The sequence below is a fragment of the Entelurus aequoreus genome, linkage group LG20 (genome assembly GCF_033978785.1).
Source record: "Entelurus aequoreus isolate RoL-2023_Sb linkage group LG20, RoL_Eaeq_v1.1, whole genome shotgun sequence".
Classification (NCBI taxonomy): domain Eukaryota; kingdom Metazoa; phylum Chordata; class Actinopteri; order Syngnathiformes; family Syngnathidae; genus Entelurus; species Entelurus aequoreus.
In genome coordinates this window covers 49,820,476-49,841,315 of record NC_084750.1, presented here as the reverse complement: position 1 = coordinate 49,841,315, position 20,840 = coordinate 49,820,476, and the positions used below count along the sequence as shown (strand labels likewise).

At 40.9% G+C, this 20,840-nt stretch overlaps 2 protein-coding genes across 6 annotated transcripts in view; one reads left to right on the top strand and one right to left on the bottom strand.

Moving 5' to 3' along the window:
- LOC133636326 (zinc finger protein 568-like) overlaps window positions 1–20,840 on the top strand; it is a 448,159-nt gene that overhangs the window by 180,997 nt on the left and 246,322 nt on the right. The window contains exon 1 of one of the 2 annotated variants that reach the window (XM_062030228.1): window positions 2,273–2,785. The exons of the other annotated variant lie outside the window; for it this stretch is intronic. Coding sequence (XP_061886212.1) covers window positions 2,599–2,785 — 187 coding nt within the window. The 5' untranslated portion in view covers window positions 2,273–2,598. Of the gene's footprint in view, window positions 1–2,272; window positions 2,786–20,840 lie in introns of those variants that run through there. 2 annotated transcript variants of the gene reach the window in all.
- Window positions 1–20,840, bottom strand: part of LOC133636336 (gastrula zinc finger protein XlCGF57.1-like) — a 297,128-nt gene that overhangs the window by 212,993 nt on the left and 63,295 nt on the right. The window lies entirely within an intron of this gene.

The following is a 20,840-nucleotide window of genomic DNA, read 5'->3' as shown; positions in this document are numbered from 1 at the left end:
TTGTACCGGAAACAACACACGTACGCGAAGCAATGATTCAACGCTGTCTGGATGACAGGGCTGGACTGACATAGGAGACTGACTGGCAACCGGGTACAGGTGTTTCCCGGTTGCATATCAGGCAGCTGGTGTGGAAGCCTGTGAACAGCACGAGTAAGTGAAAAATACCAAATAAGGGCACAGGACAGGAACGTATATACCACATACAGATAACAAGCAAACTTAAAGGCCTACTGAAATGATTTTTTTTAATTTAAACGGGGATAGCAGATCCATTCTATGTGTCATACTTGATCATTTCGCGATATTGACATATTTTTGCTGAAATTATTTAGTAGAGAACATCGATGATAAAGTTTGCAACTTTTGGTCGCTGATAAAAAAGCCTTGCCTGTACCGGAAATAGCGTGACGTCACAGGTTGAAAGGCTCCTCACATTTCCCCATTGTTTACACCAGCAGCGAGAGCGATTCGGACCGAGAAAGCGACGATTACCCCATTAATTTGAGCAAGGATGAAAGATTCGTGGATGAGGAACGTGAGAGTGAAGGACTAGAGTGCAGTGCAGGACGTGTCTTTTTTCGCTTTGACCGTAACTTAGGTACAAGGGTTCATTGGATTCCACACTTTCTCCTTTTTCTATTGTGGATCACGGATTTGTATTTTAAACCACCTGGGATACTATATCCTCTTGAAAATGAGAGTCGAGAACGCGTAATGGACATTCACAGTGACTTTTATCTCCACGACAATACATCGGTGAAGCACTTTAGCTACTGAGCTAACGTGATAGCATCGGGCTCAAATGCAGATAGAAACAAAATACACAAACCCCTGACTGGAAGGATAGACAGAAAATCAACAATACTATTAAACCATGGACATGTAAATACATGTTAATGCTTTCCAGCTTGGCGAAGCTTAAAAATGCTGTTGCTAACGATGCTATTGAAGCTAACTTAGCAACAGGACCTCACAGAGCAATGATAAAAACATTAGCGCTCCACCTACGCCAGCCCTCATCTGCCCATCAACACCCGTGCTCACCTGCGTTCCAGTGATCGACGGAAGGACGAAGAACTTCACCCGATCATCCGTGCGGTCGGTGGTTAGCGTCGGCGAGCGCGTCTGCTATCCAACTCATAAAGTCCTCCTGGTTGTGTTCTGCTGCAGCCAGCCGCTAATACACCGATCCCACCTACAACTTTCTTCTTTGCAGTCTTCATTGTTCATTAAACAAATTGCAAAAGATTCACCAACACAGATGTCCAGAATACTGTGGAATTTTGAGATGATAACAGAGTTATTTTGTATTGGATTCAATGGGGTCCGAATACTTCCATTTCAACCATTGACGTCACGCGCATACGTCATCATAAAGACGTTTTCAACCGGAAGTTTAGCGGGAAATTTAAAATGTCACTTTATAAGTTAACCCGGCCGTATTGGCATGTGTTGCAATGTTAAGATTTCATCATTGATATATAAACTATCAGACTGCGTGGTCGCTAGTAGTGGCTTTCAGTAGGCCTTTAATTTCAGCTATTTCTAGTTTCTTGTCTAAACTGACATTTTCTGTTGTATATTGTTCAATGTTGTAATGTTTGTATCGTCTCTAGAAAGGCACCTTATAAATAACATTGATTATTATTATTCATATTATTCTTAAACAGAGGATTTGGTCCTTTCACATCATCTACAACCTTTGTTTCTTCCTGAGAACTACTCGTTTTTTGTCATGTTTATTTTCATATCTTCTTTCAAGCCAAACAAAGGAAATACAACTTTTTTTCCAGAGCACATTTGTATCACTACTAGAGGTATTTTGTCAAAAATAAAGGATTTTGTGTTTTATTAATATGAGCAGCAACATTTCAATGGTACTATATGTAGGACTTTACAATACTGTACTGCCATCTACTGGTGACTTTTTTCTACCGCACGATAAATTGACGTGTAGGCGAGAGGCAGTAGCTTAGTTTCACTTTCACTTTGCCTTTTGCCTCATTTTTCATTATCATCAGAATAAAACACAGGACCAAAATGTATCGTTTTATTGGTGAATAATACAACAATGCATCATTTTAGTTAGTGAAACAATTACAACAAAATAATACAATTAATCATTTTATTACAAACAACAGTTTTAACAAAGTCAATAATGCAAAATAAATGTAGAAAATCAAAAAGTGATCACACTCCTGATTTACTACAAAGCTTTGAGTCTTCTGCGCATGACACATCTCGCGAGAACAGAGCAGTCATAGACGAGAGCAGAACCGTCTTGTAACGTCAAGCGTGCCAACTGTCGTGAAAGCACATTGACGCAGAAAGAAGCCAGAAGGACGCTAATAAGTCAGTCGTATTATTTGTTCTTCAGTTTGAAATATTTACGTCGTATAAAATACATCTTTGAGTCTTTATTTAAGGATAGAAGCGTCTTGATGTGCTAGAAGCACTTTGCTGGATCTCGTGCTCGTTTATTGTTAGTTAGCTTAGCTCGCTAGTTAGCTTAGCTTGTTAGCTGCTAACAGAAGTTATCAACACATCGCTAAGTAGAGATCAAGTGTGAGAGTAAAGTGTTGTGATTGTGTGAAAATGTCTACATTACACATGTTGAGAGCGTTGGTGGATCAGCGACTAACTGCTGCCGTTGAAGAAATATTTGTAGTGTTAGAAAGAACGATAGCAGAATACGAGGCGGAACTTTCTAGAACAAAAGAGGAGAACTATCAACTACTGGACGCTGTTTCCAAGAAACATCAAGTTGTGTTACACAGAACAGGTTTGTTGACTTCTTACTCTAACATCTTTACTAACTTTATGTATGATTATTAACACTTTTCTTCAATAGATGGTCAATCAGTGGCCTAGTGGTTAGAGTGTCCGCCCTGAGATGGGTAGGTTGTGAGTTCAAACCCCAGCCGAGTCATACCAAAGACTATAAAAATGTGAGCCATTATCTCCCTGCTTGGCACTCAGCATTAAGGGTTGGAATTGGGGGTTGAATCACCAAAAATGACTCCCGGGCGTGGCCACCGCTGCTGCCCACTGCTCCCCTCACCTCCCAGGGGGTAATCAAGGGTGATGGGTCAAATGCAGATAATAATTTTGCCACATCTAGTGTGTGTGTGTGTGTGTGTGTGTGTGTGTGTGTGTGTGTGTGTGTGTGTGTGTGTGTGTGCATGGAAGTGCACATGATTATAGAGGGGCAGGGGCTCAAAGTCAGAAAAGGGCAGGAATTTTTTTTTTGGTCCTTTACACAATATGGAAATTAATGTCAAATTAAATTTGCTAATAGGAAGCTAACTACTTAGCTGTGTGTCCTTTGTAGGTAAAAGTAATTGCCATTTCTTTTGTGTCAACAAATTATGGTCATAATGAGTTAATTCACATTATCATAGGCTTGGAAGACATGAAAAGCAACAAAACACTGGTTTATTATTAGGCTATTTATTGTTAAAGATAAGCACTTTAACATTGAACAGTGCAACTTGAACTTTGAAAAAAAATACAAAAATAAATACCCAAATGGAAAAAACTTCAATGTGAAAATCGGTCCTTCTTCCCTTAACTTGATGAAAACACCATCAAGTTGTATCTTATGGTCTTTCTCACTTAATGCTCAGACTAAACAACTGAAACGCAATACAGGGCCACAAATATGGACCAGGGGCCAGTAGAGGGCTGTATCCTTTCTTTTTTTGCCATTGTGCTGCAGGCATAATCAACATAAATCAAGTTTAAACACAGATGGTAATATTCCTAACAGATAACCTACATCTTATATCCCCAGAATGCTGAAATTATTATTATTAATAATAATAATAATTATTATTATTATCATTATTATTATTGTTATTATTGTTATTGTTATTATTATCATCATTATTATTATTTTGCTAACCCACACAGTAATAGCAAAGTCACAATAAACTTTATATCTAAAACTTTACTGTGAGAAAAATGTGATCCGCCGTAAACACAGTGCATTATATTTTGAAAATTAACCCGGTGTTTTATTTTGTATTTTGTACACTATTCCTGTCCCGCACGATCCGCTCTGCTCTGTGCGGAATTGATGTGCCGTGCTCAATTGATGCGCCGTGCTCCGACGTCCGGCAAAAACAGAAGCTGACACATTGAATAATAGAATAATACAGCGTTTTTCTGCAATATTACCCATATTAGATGCTGAATAAGTGGACGGCGACTAGACCATAACTCATAGATTCAAGTTGCTCCACCGTCACGTCTCAGGGGCGCAGTTGGCTCTCTCTCCTCACTCACTCGCCCTCTTTCTCTCTGGCAAAAGCGGCAGGCTCAAACAACCCGGTATTACAAGAAAACGTGGAGTTTTTGTACCGCTGGTTTTTTTTGTTTTTTACATCCCTGACAGGAATTTTATTAATGTTGTTTAGAGGAAAAAAACACACACACAGGCAGAGGGCACTTTTTAAGACGAGGCAAAAAGGGCAGGGGCTCAAGCACCCATAGGGCCCTATGTGTGCACGTGCCTGTGTGTGTGTGTGTGTGTGTGTGTGTGTGTGTGTGTGTGTGTGTGTGTGTGTGTGTGTGTGTGTGTGTGTGTGTCACAATCATTGGTACTTGAACTTAATAGGAAGATGGTTTGTCTTGTGGGGATGATGCAATGCTTTCATTTACATTCTTCATGAAAAGGAGACAGTTTGAGGTTGATGTTCCTCTCAGTTTGTAACAATGTGTGATTGATTGATTGATTGAGTTATGAGAAGGTTGCATAGGAAAGGCTACACTTTCATCACGGTACACATTCACTGCTCAGTGTTTCCCCCAGAAAATGTGTCAGTTAATCCTTATAAAAACATTTTATAAGGATTTTTACAAAATGACATTCAACAATCATGATTACATAATTTGGGATGAACCCACTTTAGCACAGGTGTAAGATAGTGACATGTTATTTACAACATGTCAAATGACCCTCAACATCGTCAGGAAACAATGTGTGTCAATAAAACACTTTGAGGTATTGTAAAACAGCTGAACTTGAATATATGCTTGCCATCTTGACTTCTGATTCCAAAGCAAGTATTTTTGTCACACTGTTGTCAAACAATGATCATATTCAAACAAATATGATTCCACATTGTTGAAAGTGGTCATCTGAGAGCATTTGGAATTGCAGTGCAGTTCATATCAAAATGTTTTGATGCCCCATCTATCTGCCTTTTAACAATATTACTTCCTAGCAATGAAGTTAGCGCCCACATACCTGAAGTAGAGCTCTTCTCTCTTTCACCACAGAAGATTGTGGATTGCTCCTATTGGAATCTTGCTGCTCTTGTACATCATTGGGCATATCTTTGTCTGTGACCAGGCTGTCAAGGGTGAATGGAGAATCCCAACTCCTGTGAGAGCTTGTGTCAATATCTGATGTTTCTATTCCAAATGGAATGGATGTAGTTGATGGAGAAGCGCCCCAGGTCTGCTGGCATAGTTGGAAGTACAGCAAAACAACTCTAGCGTAACCACTTCTTCCACCTGCGTCCACTGCTTGTCTGTACTTTCCACCAATCACTTTCAGTTTAGTGTGGATAGTTGTTTTTGTCATGTCCTCTTTTCGATGAGGAAATTCCTCAGATGTCCCTCCAAGTCCGTACCGTTCCAAAATAGGGTAAGAATGTCACCAGACTTGGACTGGCAAGTTTCCCAGTCAACACTTTGTTGAGTTTTGTTAACTTTAAGCTCCAAAACGATGCTTAAAAGTAGCTCTACTTCTCTGTCAGTCCACATAGATAATTATTTATTGCCGTGACCCGCCATTTTTTTTATATGCCGCCTCCGGAAATGACGTTTTGGAGGTTTCTGATTGGCTAAAATGGTCTTAAGTCCTAGGCTACAGCGCCCCCAGTATTTTGGCATGCGTATGACACTCAGTGTATGCCTTTGCTTGGAGACAGTAAAAGTTTTTTTAAATGCACACGTGTGGCTGGAGATCCTGTTAAGACGTTAGTTTAGGCGGTGGCTCTTTGTTGTTAAGGCGGTCGCCTTAACAACAAAATGTTATGTCAGACCCACTCGACATCCATTGCTTTCGGTCTCCCCTAGAGGGGGGGGGGGGGGGGGGTTACCCACATATGCGGTCCTCTCCAAGGTTTCTCATAGTCATTCACCGACGTCCCACTGGGGTGAGTTTTTCCTTGCCCGTATGTGGGCTCTGTACCGAGGATGTCGTTGTGGCTTGTACAGCCCTTTGAGACATTTGTGATTTAGGGCTATATAAATAAACATTGATTGATTGATTGAAAATGCTGCGGGAAACCCTGCTGCTACAAGAAAGCCTGAGATGGTTTCAGTGGAAATATGTTTTAACTCACATTACTATGTAGAAATTAGCATTTAAAATACAAACATACTGCAAGAAAATAAATGAAATTATAATTTACAATAAGCAAAAGGCTTTGTATAGTCCCAGTTACGAGTAGCCGCAACCTGTAATGTCTTCTCTTTTTGATAGGGAGTTACCCATTTTGGTGGGATAGCAGGAAAACGATTTAGAACCTTTTTCGTAGTGAAATCTGGGTTGAATGTCATTTGTACAACTACCTTAGGGTAGTTGCAATACATGGGTATTTTAGTGGTATGGTGTATCTTGTACACCAGACCAACTGCAAGAAGCTGTACTCTGAAATGGTTGGCGGAAAGGTGAGCCCGAGATGGATGGTTGAGTAGAAGCCCAATCATTTTGTTTTGGCTGTCTGGAGTTTGTTTTTCAGGGCTTTTAAGGCGTCACGGTACTAAACATGAACTCCGTAGTTAAAGTGGGGTTAAATGAGTGCTTGTGTTAGAGTCTTAAGTGTATTTGTACCCACCAGCGGTGTGATCCTACGGAGTAAGAACTAGGGTTGTACGGTATACCGGTATTGGTGTAGTACCGCGATACTAATGAATCATATTTGGTACTATACCGCCTGTAAAAAGTACTACTTCTATGATTATATCAATATTTTTTGGCATCACAACATATTCTTTTGTTTAAAAAAAATTAAATTATGTTTATAAAGTCAGTAAATATGTCCCTGGACACATGAGGACTTTGAATATGACCAATGTATGATCCTGTAACTACTTGGTATCAGACTGATACCCAAATGTGTGGTATCATCCAAAACTAATGTAAAGTATCAAACAACAGAGGAATAAGTGATTATTAAATTTTAACAGAAGTGTAGATAGCACATGTTAAAACAGAAAATAAGCAGATATTAACAGTAAATGAACAAGTAGATTAATAATCCATTTTCTACCACTTGTCCTTAACAATTTTGACAAAATAATAGGTAGATAAATGACACAATATGTTACTGCATATGTCAGCAGACTAAATTAGGAGTCTTTGTTTGTTTACTTCCTACTAAAAGACAAGTTGTCTAGTATGTTCACTATTTTATTTTAGGACAAACTTGCAATAAGAAACATATGTTTCATGTACCCGAAGACTTTTTGTTAAAATAAAGCCAATAATGCACTTTGTTGTGGTCTTTTCTATTTAGAAAAGTATCAAAAAGTATCGAAATACATTTTGGTACAGGTCCCGGTACCAAAATATTGGTATCGGGACAACACTAGTAAGAACAGAATTTGTCGGTTGATTCTTTGACTACCTTAGTAGTCATTTTTTCACTGGAGAGATTAGTCTCTACGATGCAGCCAAGATAGGTCATCTCATTTTTGTTTGTTATAATATTGTCACCCACTTTGACTGTGAAGTTATCTACTTTTCTGAGGTTAGGAATTGACCCAAAAACCTGTGTACTTGCAAGTACCAGGCGAGTCTTAATGTGCCAGTTTGTCATTGAAAGCCTTGCTAGTCTAGGTCTTAAGGATTGTAGCTTTGCTTGTTTTGTTGCCGTCAGCCTCGGTTCTATGTTTTTTATGGGTACAGGCAATTATGGAATGATCACTTAAGCCGCATACAGTAGTTCCACTTGTGGTGATTTTAGACTGGTCAGAAGTAACAATGAGGTCTATGAAGGTTTAAAAGGACTCACTCACCCTGGTAGTTTGCTTAATGACCTAAGTGAGACCATGTTGGTGGCACAGCTTAGTGAAGGTTTTAAAAATGGGTGCATCCTTTCAGGACATATCTGTGTTCCAGTCCCCAAGAAGATGTAAACCTGTATCAACATGTTTACACAAAACTCACACACTCACCAAATACATTTTACACTGTAATCAAATCTAATTAAAGTTATAATTTCACTTCCTGATTCTGACTTACATGCAACAATAAATGAAAGTAAACATTTATTTTCAATAACCAAAGTAGTCAACACTTGATTTATTAAAAGAACATAAAGGTGACTGACTTTCCTTCAGCGTGTCGTAGATGGTCTCCAATTCCTAAAGAGGAATTGTTGATGGAGATACTCCATAAAACAGCACATAGTAAAACATGTTTTGGTAAAAGTTCCTTTTGGCCCAGCCAACAAAATGACCACAAAAAAGTATTCTACATGATGACAAAAACTTACCATGAATGTTTTTTTAAGTGATTTTGGAATTAGATTTTTTATTTCCATGATATTGAAGTTATGGTGATGACTATGTCATTACAAGATTGTGGTTGAGTTTAGAGATAACGTTTAGGTGTCATAGACCGTATACAGAATAAAATATTTACACACTTTACATCAGTGAGTGTAAAGTTAAGAATGCCTCAATCAATGCTGCCTCGTACTTATAAAAACTTTTCAAATTGCCCCCATCAAATTTCCAAGTCTGTTTGTGTACTCACTTTTGAATTAATTGTAGTTACTGGGACAGAAGGGGGTATTTCTCACATTGTTATTGGTTGTTTTGCTACACACTTTTAACACAACACACAGAAGAACGCAAATAATGTCATTGTGTTAACAGTGTCAGTCCAAAACTATTTATATTCTCTTTTTATCTTATTTACTTATTTACCCAACAGACGTCCAGCAGCCCCCTCACATTGAATATGATGAGGAGGATCCACAGCCCCCCCACATGAAAGAGGAAGAGAAGGAAGTGTGGATCGCTCAGGAGGGAGAGTGTGTTGTAGGGCAGGAGGAGGATGATGTCATGACTGTTGTCTCTGTGAAGACTGAAGAGCATGAAGACAAAGCACGTGAGTCCTCACAGCTTCATCACAGTCCAAGTAAGCACATATCATTTTATTCTCAGGGCATTCAATCCATCACAACTGGACTGTTCACTTTGTCTTAGAAGACTCATCCAAGTAGGCTTCATCACTTCATGCTCATACACTTCAAGTCTTAAATCTAATCATTGCAATTTAGAGGGGAACTGCACTTTTTGGGGGGGAATTGTTTCTATCGTTCACAATCATTATAAAAGACATGAGGGTGAATATATTTAAAAAAAAAATCACATTCTAGCTAGGGCTGGGCGATATGGCCTTTTATTAATATGTGGATATGTTTAAGCCATGTCACGATACACCATATATATGTGGATATGTTTAGGCCATGTCACGATACACCATATATATGTGGATATGTTTAGTCCATGTCACCATACACCATATATATGTGGATATGTTTAGGCCATGTCACGATACACCATATATATGTGGATATGTTTAGGCCATGTCACGATACACCATATATATGTGGATATGTTTAGGCCATGTCACGATACACCATATATATGTGGATATGTTTAGGCCATGTCACGATACACCATATATATGTGGATATGTTTAGGCCATGTCACGATACACCATATATATGTGGATATGTTTAGGCCATGTCACGATACACCATATATATGTGGATATGTTTAGGCCATGTCACGATACACCATATATATGTGGATATGTTTAGTCCATGTCACGATACACCATATATATGTGGATATGTTTAGGCCATGTCACGATACACCATATATATGTGGATATGTTTAGTCCATGTCACGATACACCATATATATGTGGATATGTTTAGGCCATGTCACGATACACCATATATATGTGGATATGTTTAGTCCATGTCACCATACACCATATATATGTGGATATGTTTAGTCCATGTCACGATACACCATATATATGTGGATATGTTTAGTCCATGTCACGATACACCATATATATGTGGATATGTTTAGGCCATGTCACGATACACCATATATATGTGGATATGTTTAGGCCATGTCACGATACACCATATATATGTGGATATGTTTAGGCCATGTCACGATACACCATATATATGTGGATATGTTTAGGCCATGTCACGATACACCATATATATGTGGATATGTTTAGTCCATGTCACGATACACCATATATATGTGGATATGTTTAGGCCATGTCACGATACACCATATATATGTGGATATGTTTAGGCCATGTCACGATACACCATATATACGTGGATATGCTTAGGCCATGTCACGATACACCATATATATGTGGATATGTTTAGGCCATGTCACGATACACCATATATATGTGGATATACATTTAACAGCTTCGGTTAGAACGAATAGCCAAATCTCCCCAAGGTTTAATCTTATGAGGGGCACAAGGCAAGGGTGTCCACTTTCTCCGTGACTGTTTGCTATATTTATTGAACCTCTTGCAACCGCAATTCCACAGCATGCAAATATTAAAGGCATCCATACCGCAACCGTTCATCATAAAATAAGCCTTTATGCTGATGATGTATTACTTTTTTTTTTACAAAATCCACATTCTTCTCTTCAAGATACAATCTAACTTATCAATAATTTCAGTTATATTTCAGATTACTCAATTAACTGGTCCAAATCTACTGTGTTACCAATTAATTTTGACTTTCAGAGCACCTCATCGATTCCACTGCATAAAGGGAACATTAAATACCTGGGAATCAATATTTCCTCCACATTGTCAGATCTGAATGGCTTGAATTACTCCCCAATCTTAAAATGGATTGAGGATGATCTGGCGCGTTGGAAGACACTGCCCATCTCACTTATGGGAAGGGTTTCTACCGTGAAAATGATGGTCTTGCCTAGGGTTAATTATCTCTTTTCAATGATTCCAACCAAACCCTCTCAAATCTGGTTTAAATCACTAGACTCACACATCAATCAGTTTCTTTGGAAGAGTAAACCAGCACGAATCAGCCTTAAAACTTTACAAAAACCCAAAGAATACGGGGGTCTAGAACTCCCAAACTTTTCCTATTACTTCCTTGCAAATAAACTACAATATATATTAAAATGGATCAATCCCACTTTATTGGATAGTTTATGGTTAGAGATTGAACAATCACTTAGCCAGGAGTTCCCAATTTCTAACTTGCCCTTTATTAGCCAAATTCTCCGAAAACACAACTGCTTCAAAAGTATTAACATACGCACTACCTTAACAGCTTGGTGGGAGTTTTTGAAAATAACTGGGTCCCAGCTCACTCCCTGTCAACTTACGCCTATTTGGAGTAATCCTGATTTTCTTTTAAACAAGAGGCCATTGAACTTTCCAACATGGTATGATAAGGGAGTCAGATGCCTTGGGGATATCATCAATGCAAACAGTTTTATCTCTTTTAAAAGTTTAATAACACAATATGCAATCAATCCTAATAAATTCCTAGAATATATGCAAATCAAATCTGTAATTAGCGCAATATTCAACAAAACAACATGGGAAAGTAATCCTACGACCGTTAAATTCTTCAAAACATCTGCCCCCAAAGCTTTATCCAAATTATATGCTCTCTTATCGAAAATAGATAACACAATAAGTATCCCAACTTCCAAATGGCACTCAGACGTATCCACAAGCCTTGACCCAGAATTCTGGAAACAAATATGCCTCAATACTTCTCGTTTGATTAAGAATCCAAATTTACGACTGATTCAGCTCAAAATACTTTACAGAATACATTACACCGGTCTAAGAATGTATAAAATGGGTTTAGCTGACTCTAACATTTGTGTACACTGCTCAGATAATAAGGTAGATAACTACTTACACTCAATGTGGTCCTGTGCTCCCGTGAGTAACTTTTGGCTTGGAGTGTGCGAGAACCTATCATTAGCGTTAGAGATTCCTATTCCCATCTCCCCCGCACTCTGCCTGTTGGGTGATCTCTCCGCAACTGACCTTGATATAAACAAAACATACCTCCTTATAAATGCATTAGGCATCGCCAAGAAAACTATTCTCATGAATTGGAAATCAAAAAATAATTCATGTATAAACCTTTACAAAAACATTTTATTAGATGATGTAGTTATGGAAAGAATGTCTGCTGAATCAAAACAACAACTGACAGAATTCAGATCTCTTTGGGCACCGCTAATTAATTTCCTGACCTGACTCCCATGGGGGCCGGGGCTGGGGCTCTGTCCCGGGGGTCTTGCTCCATGTGTGGGGGGTCGTGGGTGCCGGGGGGTCGGGTGGGCCTGGGGTGTGTTCCCTGGTGCCGACCTGGTGGGCCGATCCGTGAGTGGTCTGGGGGCCGGAGGTGGATGGGGGTGCCTGGGCGGGGGTTGGGGTGCGGGTGGGGCTGTTGGGGGCGGCCGCCTTGGGTTGGGCGGGGGGGATGCCCCTCTTGTGGGGGGTTGGGCGGAGGGTTGCGCCCTTGGGGCCGGGGCCTTGCCGCTGTCGGGCGGGGGTCGGCTCATGCCCCTCTGGCTTCGGGTGTCCGTGGGCTTCCGCCTTCCCCTGGGGCGCGGGGCGGGGTCTGCCCGGGGTCGCCCTACGCTTCGGCTGTGCGGGCCCGCCTGGTGCCAGGTTGGGGGGGCTGCTTGCCCTCCCTTGTTGGGGCCCTGGCGGTGCTGCCCGACTGCCCTGCGGGTCCCCCTCCTGTGTTTTACTCCGCCCTTATTTATTTATTAATTGTATTTATATATATTCTTATATATATATTTTTAATTATCTATTTAATACATTTTATTTATTCTGTTAAATTATAAATGTGTATATATGGGTGCGCGTGTGTGTGTGTGTGCGTGTACGTTTATATGTATGTATGGTGGAATCTGTGTGTATGTATGTAGGTACATGTGTGTGTGTCGCTTAAGGCTGTAGCTAACGATTATTTTTCTATCGATTAATCTATACATTATTTTTTTCGATTAATCGGTTAATCTATAGATTATTTTTTTTCGATTAATCTATAGATTATTTTTAATTTTACCGGTTATTTTTTATTTTATTTTATTTAAAATGAAGATGAAAAAATAAATGTAGGCCAGTTTTTTCAAAAGGCATGGCTTTTATTTACAAAAAAAAAAAAGTATGGCCACTCAGTCAACATTGACAACAACATGAAAAAATATTCTGTAACAATATAAACATTTACAACTTTTAACATTTAACAAAATTAAAAGTAGCTTATTTGCTTTTTAATGTGCAAAATATAAAAGTAAACATCCAGTGCAAATCTTAATATTCTGCAATAGTATAAGCATTTCAAAAGTAAAAGTATTGCTTATTTTGCTTTAAAATGTGCAAAAATAAAGATAAACATCCAATACAAAAAAGTGCAAAACGAAATATTCTGTAACAACAGTGTACACATTTCAACAAAAGTAAAAGTATTGCTTATTTTGCTTTAAAATGTGCAAATAGAGTGTCCACCCTGAGATCGGTAGGTTGTGAGTTCAAATCCTGACCGGGTCATACCAAAGACTATAAAAATGGGACCCATTACCTCTCTGCTTGGCACTCAGCATCAAGGGTTGGAATTGGGGGTTAAATCACCAAAAATGATTCCCGGGCACGGCTACGCTGCTGCCCACTGCTCCCCTCACCTCCCAGGGGGTGATCAAGGGGATGGGTCAAATGCAGAGGACAAATTTCACCACACCTAGTGTGTGTGTGACAGTCATTGGTACTTTAACTTTAACTTTTAACTTTAAAAATAAAGATAAACATCCAATACAAAAAAGTGCCAATCTAAATATTCTGGAGCACTGTAAACATTAAGTATTGCTTTTAAAATGTGCAAAATAAACATCCAGTCCAACACAGTACACAAAAACCAATTCTACTCATTCCAGTGAGTGACTAACAGTCGTAATGAAGAAAGGTTAGCATGTCTACGCTCAGAAGGGGTCGATGTGGCTGGAACTGAGAGGTAATTAGCCTTCACCTCAAACCAGGACTGCGAGCGAGCTGAGCTGCAGTTTAAGTTTCTAGAAGGTCAACGGGCTCATAGTGATGTTACTAGTAGTTGACTGGGAGGTGTTTATTATCATTTGGGGAGAGTCCGCTGCCTGATGCTCACCTGCTAAACACCTATCTGCTCCATGCTGAAGCGCTGACTACATGCGCTCTGAATACGCACTGCTGATTGGCTGATAATGCTTTGTGTGTACCAATCAGATGGTTGTGTGGGTGGGACAATGCTGCATGCTGAGACAGAGGCAGAAGGAGCAAAGCAGCTTGTTAAGACTTTAGCAGCTAAAGTTAGCTTTAGCTTAAAAACTCGTTCGGTACACCCCCGTACCGAACCGAAAGCCCCGTACCGAAACGGTTCAATACAAAACACGTACCGTTACACCCCTAGCAGACACAAATGACACATTCATGTTTTTGTGTAATGATGACAACGTATGCTAACGCGGACGATTGACTAGTTGATGGTTGATGGTTTTCTTTTCAAATGTTCGTTCATAGCCGTTGTGCTGCTATGATAGGCCATTTCCGCTCGACACAGTGTGCATACAACAACATTATTAGGCCGTTTATTGAAATACTCCCACACTTTTGACGACTTTTGGCGTGCTTTTTCCCCCTCGCTCGCACAGTCTGCTTTGCGCTCCGCCATGACGGTTGTGTGACGTAAATATGCGACGCGTCGACGCACAAAAACGGCGTCGACGTATTTACATAACCGATGACGTAGACTACGTCGACGCGTCGTTTCAGCCTTAGTGTCGCTGCCCCGGTGTGCATTGCTGATCGCGGCACCAGGCCTGCTGAGATGCCATGGCATGCCGGCTGTGGGCGCGGGGCTGGGCCCTTATGGCGTTTTGCCGGATGGGGTGCCTGGTGGGTGGTGGGCGGGGGGGCCTGGACATGCGGGAAGGGCTGCGGAGTTTGGTGGCGCTGGGCACTGTTGGCAAACAGGCCTCTTGTTTATTTTTTATTTATTTTATTTTATTTAAAGGGTTTATTTTATTTATTATTATTATTATATTTTTTTTAAAATTATATTTTATTATTTTATTTTTTTTGGTGTATGTATATGTATGTGTATATGTGTGCATATGTATATGTTTGTAGGTGTATATATATGTGTGTGTGTGTGTGTGTGTGTGTGTGTGTGAGTGTGTGTGTGTGTGTGTGTGTGTGTGTGTGTGTGTGTGTGTGTGTGTGTGTGTGTGTGTGTGTGTGTGTGTGTATATGTATATGCATGCATGTGTGTATGTGCATGTATGTGTATATACATATATGTATGTATATCTGTATGTAGGTGTGTATGTATGTATAGGTGTGTGTATGGGTGTGTATGTCCGGTGGATCGATTGGCCTGTATGTGGATGAGTTGGGGTCGGTGGGTTGGTGGCCTCTGTGGTAGCTGGGGGTGTGCGTTGTTGTGGTTTACGGGGTCGGTCGCTTTTTTTTTTTTTTTCGTTTCGGCGGCCGCGGGTGTTTGTACCGCGGACGGGCGGTGGTGGTGATGGTTGCTGTGGTACTGCCGGCGGTTGGCATCGCTGTGTTGGGTTGGAGTGGTTGGGGGACTGTGGCTGGTATCTGTGCGCTTGTGGGGGCTGGCTGGCGTTGGCTTGCCAGCTGGTTTGGGGGCTGGCGTGCGGACGGGGTGCATTGACTTCTTCCCCCGTTGGGGGGCGCCATCCCCTGGCCGGGACTCGTATGGGTACGTTGCTGTGTGGATGGCCGGGATGCGGTGTTTGCATTGGGCATGGGGGCTGTGCAGTTTTTCTGCGTTTGGTTGCTAGTATGGGCTCTGCGGGGTTGGGTTGGGGCGGGCGGGGGCTGGCTTTGTTTGGCGGGGGGTGGGCTCGTGTGGCGTCACGCTAAAGTGGTCTGGTGTGGGTCACGGGCCGTGGGGGGGGGGGGGGCGGCTTCCTGGCCGTAGTTCCTGGTTGTCGGCCGCATGGACTGGGGGGGATGTCCGGGCCCTCTACTCCTCCTACTTATAGCACACACAGTCACACATATATAGGACTTTGGGGGATTGTCCTGCGGGGAGGCATGGCGGGGGGATGAGGATGCCTCCTATGGGGCTCCAGTCCTCCTGTCTTGTCCCCTGCTCGTCCATACCTCAATTTTAGCTGCATATTAGACACTTAGGATTTGGAGGGCTCGGCTTGGTTGGGACCCACCAAGACCTTGATGTCCCCCAATTTTAATCGCATTATTAGTTCCCACAAGCATACATATCTCACTCACGCTACAGTACACTCATCAATAGGGACTGGAGGTCGGCTGTAATGGCTGACCTCCTAATTTTAACTACACAGTAGACACTCTGGGGGCCTTGTACACATGCATGTGGGGAGGTTGGGGTTCGGCGCACCCCTCATTGCCTCGTCGGCCAGCGCGGATTCCCGAGACTGTGTTCTGGTGGCCTGCCAGGCTTTTATTAATTTATTATTATTATTATTATTATTATTATTATTATTATTATTATTATTATTATTATTTTTATTTTTATTTTTTTTATTTATTTATTTTAAAAAAAAATAATTTGTATTATTTAATTACTTTATTTTATTTTATTTTTATTGTATTTATTTATTTTTATTTGTTATTTTTAATTTAATTTCATTTGTATTTTTATTTTTTTAAAAATTATTATTATTATTTTTGTTTAATCGTATTATTTATTTGTGTGTGGCGTCGCGCGGGTCTCGCTTCCTGTTGGGTGGGGTCCGTGTGGCCCGACCTTGCGCTGTGGGTTCTCTATTGGCGACTTGATGTGGTGGCGTCGCGGCACCCGTGTCTGGTCTAGATGCTGTGTCTCGGTTGTTTGGGCGGTGGTGTGCGCGTGTTGGCGTTTGGGCTTGCTGGCGGGCTGGCGCTGGCTGGTCTCCGTGATCCTGTTGGCGTGTGGTTGCCGGTCGCAGTCTGGGGGTGTTGTGGCTGCTGTTTCTGCTGCCGTTTGTGGTGTGGGCGCCCGTGGCTGCTGGGTCTGGTGCAGGGGGGTGGCTGATGTTGTGACTTGTGGCAGCGCGCGCACGTGGTGGTTGTCGGGGCTGACAAACTGTGTATATGTATGTGTATGTGTATGTATGTGTATGTGTGTGTATGTGTACATGTGTATGTTTATGTATATAGATATGCATGTATATTTCTGGGGGTACGTTCTGGGCCTGCCTGTCGGGTGGGGGTCGGCGCCTCAGGCTACTGCATCCGGACTGCGTGTCTGGAGCTCCTGGGTCCCACCGTCCATCCCTTCCGGGTGCCCGTCTTGGTTGGGGCTTGCTGGTTCTGGTCCCTGCGTGTACTGTGGTAGCTTGGTGCTGCAGGGTATTCAGAGGTGCTGCGAATCGGCCAGTTGTTGGGGTAGCGACCTTGTGTGTCAGCATGTCTGTGATCTTCTTTTAATTATTATTATTATTATTATTTAAAAAAAAAAAAAATAGATTTAATTATTTATTTATTGTTATTTTTTAATGTATTTTATTAATATTATTATTATTATTATTATTATTATTATTATTATTATTATTATTTATTTATTTATTTTCCCCTACCTCAGGGGGGGCCTCGGCGGGGCGGTTGCTGGTTGTTCCATCTCCATCGTTGGGGTCCCTGCGGGGGGGTGTGTGGTTCTCGTAGCCCCGTGCTGGGTGGTCCTGTGGCGGCCGGCTTGGGTGGGGTGGCCGTGGGCTGGCCTCGCCGGGCTCTCCGGGGGTTGGGGGGGACTCATGGGGGCCCAGTTGCCGGTGGGGCGGGGGCGGTCTTCCCGTCCGGTTGCGGGGGGTCTCCGGGCCCCTCGGGCGGGGCGTCCCGCCTTTCTGTCCGTGTGGGGTTGGGTCTCTCGCTGGCTTGGGGTCTGGCTGCCCCCTGCTTTTCTCGTGCCTTGTCCTCTGCCGGGTGCGTCTGTCTGCGGCCTGCTGCTGGCCCTTGTGGGCGGCACGGTGGGCCAGGCTCTGGGGTTCCTGTCGCTGTCCGGCTGGGCTGCGTGGGGGCGGTGGTCCCTGGTTCCCTGGGCACCACACCTACTGTTTATGGGATGGGCTCTCGGGGAGGCTGGGGCCGTACTCTGGCTCCCGCACACACTGGGAGTCAAATGTATTGTACATGCAAATTCACATATACTCACATACATACATACACACATACATAGGTACCTACGCTCCCACATACATATACAAATACAGTACATATTTACACACTCAAAGTTCGTACATCCACACGCACACTCATTATACAAACATACTGTATACACATACTGTACATATACATTCCCTGTAAAAACATACATATACACATACTGTACATATACACTCACTGTACAAACACACACATACATATACTGTACATATACATTCACTGTACAAACACACATATACACGTACTGTACATATACATTCATTGTACAAACACACATACTGTATACACATACTGTACATATACATTCACTGTACAAATACACATTCTATACATATACATTCACTGTACAAACACACATATACACATACTGTACATATACATTCACTGTACAAGCACACACATACACATACTGTACATATACATTCACTGTACAAACACACATATACACATACTGTACATATACATTCACTGAAAAGCACAAATATACACATACTGTACATATGCATTCACTGTACAAGCACACATATACACATACTGTACATATACATTCACTGTACAAGCACACACATACACATACTGTACATATACATTCACTGTACAAACACACATATACACATACTGTACATATACATTCACTGTACAAGCACACATATACACATACTGTACATATACAAGTACATATGCACACATACACTCATGCACATAATCACGTTTCATCAAACATATTAACGTTGTTGCCCTAGGGTAAACTGGGTATAACACATGGCACACTTACAAAGCTTAACCTATTGTTACTATAACAATCTACAAGGTTAATGTAGGTTGCTTCTCTTTCTTCCCATCTATTTTACTACATTCTTTCGTATCTCAAGTTATCATTACGTATATGTATTGCTGCATTTGAACAATTGTATTGTTGATAATAAAGGTAAAGTATTGGTATTGTTTATTATCAATAGCACTATTTCTATTGGTATTCATATTGCTTCATTTGTAGTGTAATAATGCTCATTGTCATTTCTGTATTATTTTTTATTTTCGCTAACTGCTTATTTGCTATTACTTTTACCATCATATTTGTACATGTCCTATTTGCTGATGTTGCTCTGTTGTTGTTGTTGTTGTGTTTGCTGTTGTTGTTTTTGTCTCTCTGTCTAATCCCACTCTTGTCCCCACAATTCCCCCCTCTGTCTTCCCTTTTCTCTCTTTCTATCCCCTCCTGCTCCGGCCCGGCTGCACCAAATGATAATATAAATACATTTAATAAAGTCAAAATACAAATAAGGCAACAACAGAAGTATCCTACACTTCTCTTTTGTAAAGTAAACCTGAACAGCCGATATGGGCATCTACATCTACTATATGATCATCTACATCTACTATATGATCATCTACATCTACTATATGATCATCTACATCTACTATATGATCATCTACATCTACTATATGATCATCTACATCTACTATATGATCATCTACATCTACTATATGATTTGCCTGAGAAGCTGGGCAGAACATAAAAAAAAAAAAAAAAAAACATGATACATCAAGCATGCATGCATACAATATGATACATCACACATGCATGCATACAACATGATACATCACACATGCATGCATACAACATGATACATCACACATGCATCCATACAACATGATACATCACACATGCATGCATACAACATGATACATCACACATGCATGCATACAACATGATACATCACACATGCATGCATACAACATGATACATCACACATGCATCCATACAACACGATACATCACACATGCATACATACAACATGATACATCACACATGCATGCATACGACATGATACATCACACATGCATGCATACGACATGATACATCACACATGCATGCATACAACATGATACATCACACATGCATGCATACAACATGATACATCACACATGCATGCATACAACATGATACATCACACATGCATGCATACAACATGATACATCACACACGCATGCATACAACATGATACATCACACATGCAAGCATACAACATGATACATCACACATGCATGCATACAACATGATACATCACACATGCATGCATACAACATGATGCATCACACATGCATGCATACAACATGATACATCACACATGCATGCATACAACATGATACATCACACATGCATGCATACAACATGATACATCACACATGCATGCATACAACATGATACATCACACATGCATGCATACAACATGATACATCACAATTTCCAGGTTGTCTATTCAACATGTTGGAAAAGGAGTAGGAAGAAGCAGAGCTGATTTAATCCTACCACTTTTCTTTGACATAACAGTTGCTAAAACTTTAGTTGACTTCCTGTTGTCAATGTATTCACAATATACTCCATAAGTAATCACAATACAAATAAATCAATAATAATGAGTGAAGTAAGTTATATTTCATATGGTGAGATGAGTAAGATGATGTAGAAAATGAATGATGGATGAAATGAATTGAGAATGTTTATCATGGTTCTTCTTCTTTGTACTTTGTAAACACTTTAAGTGTGAAGAGTTTCTTGAAG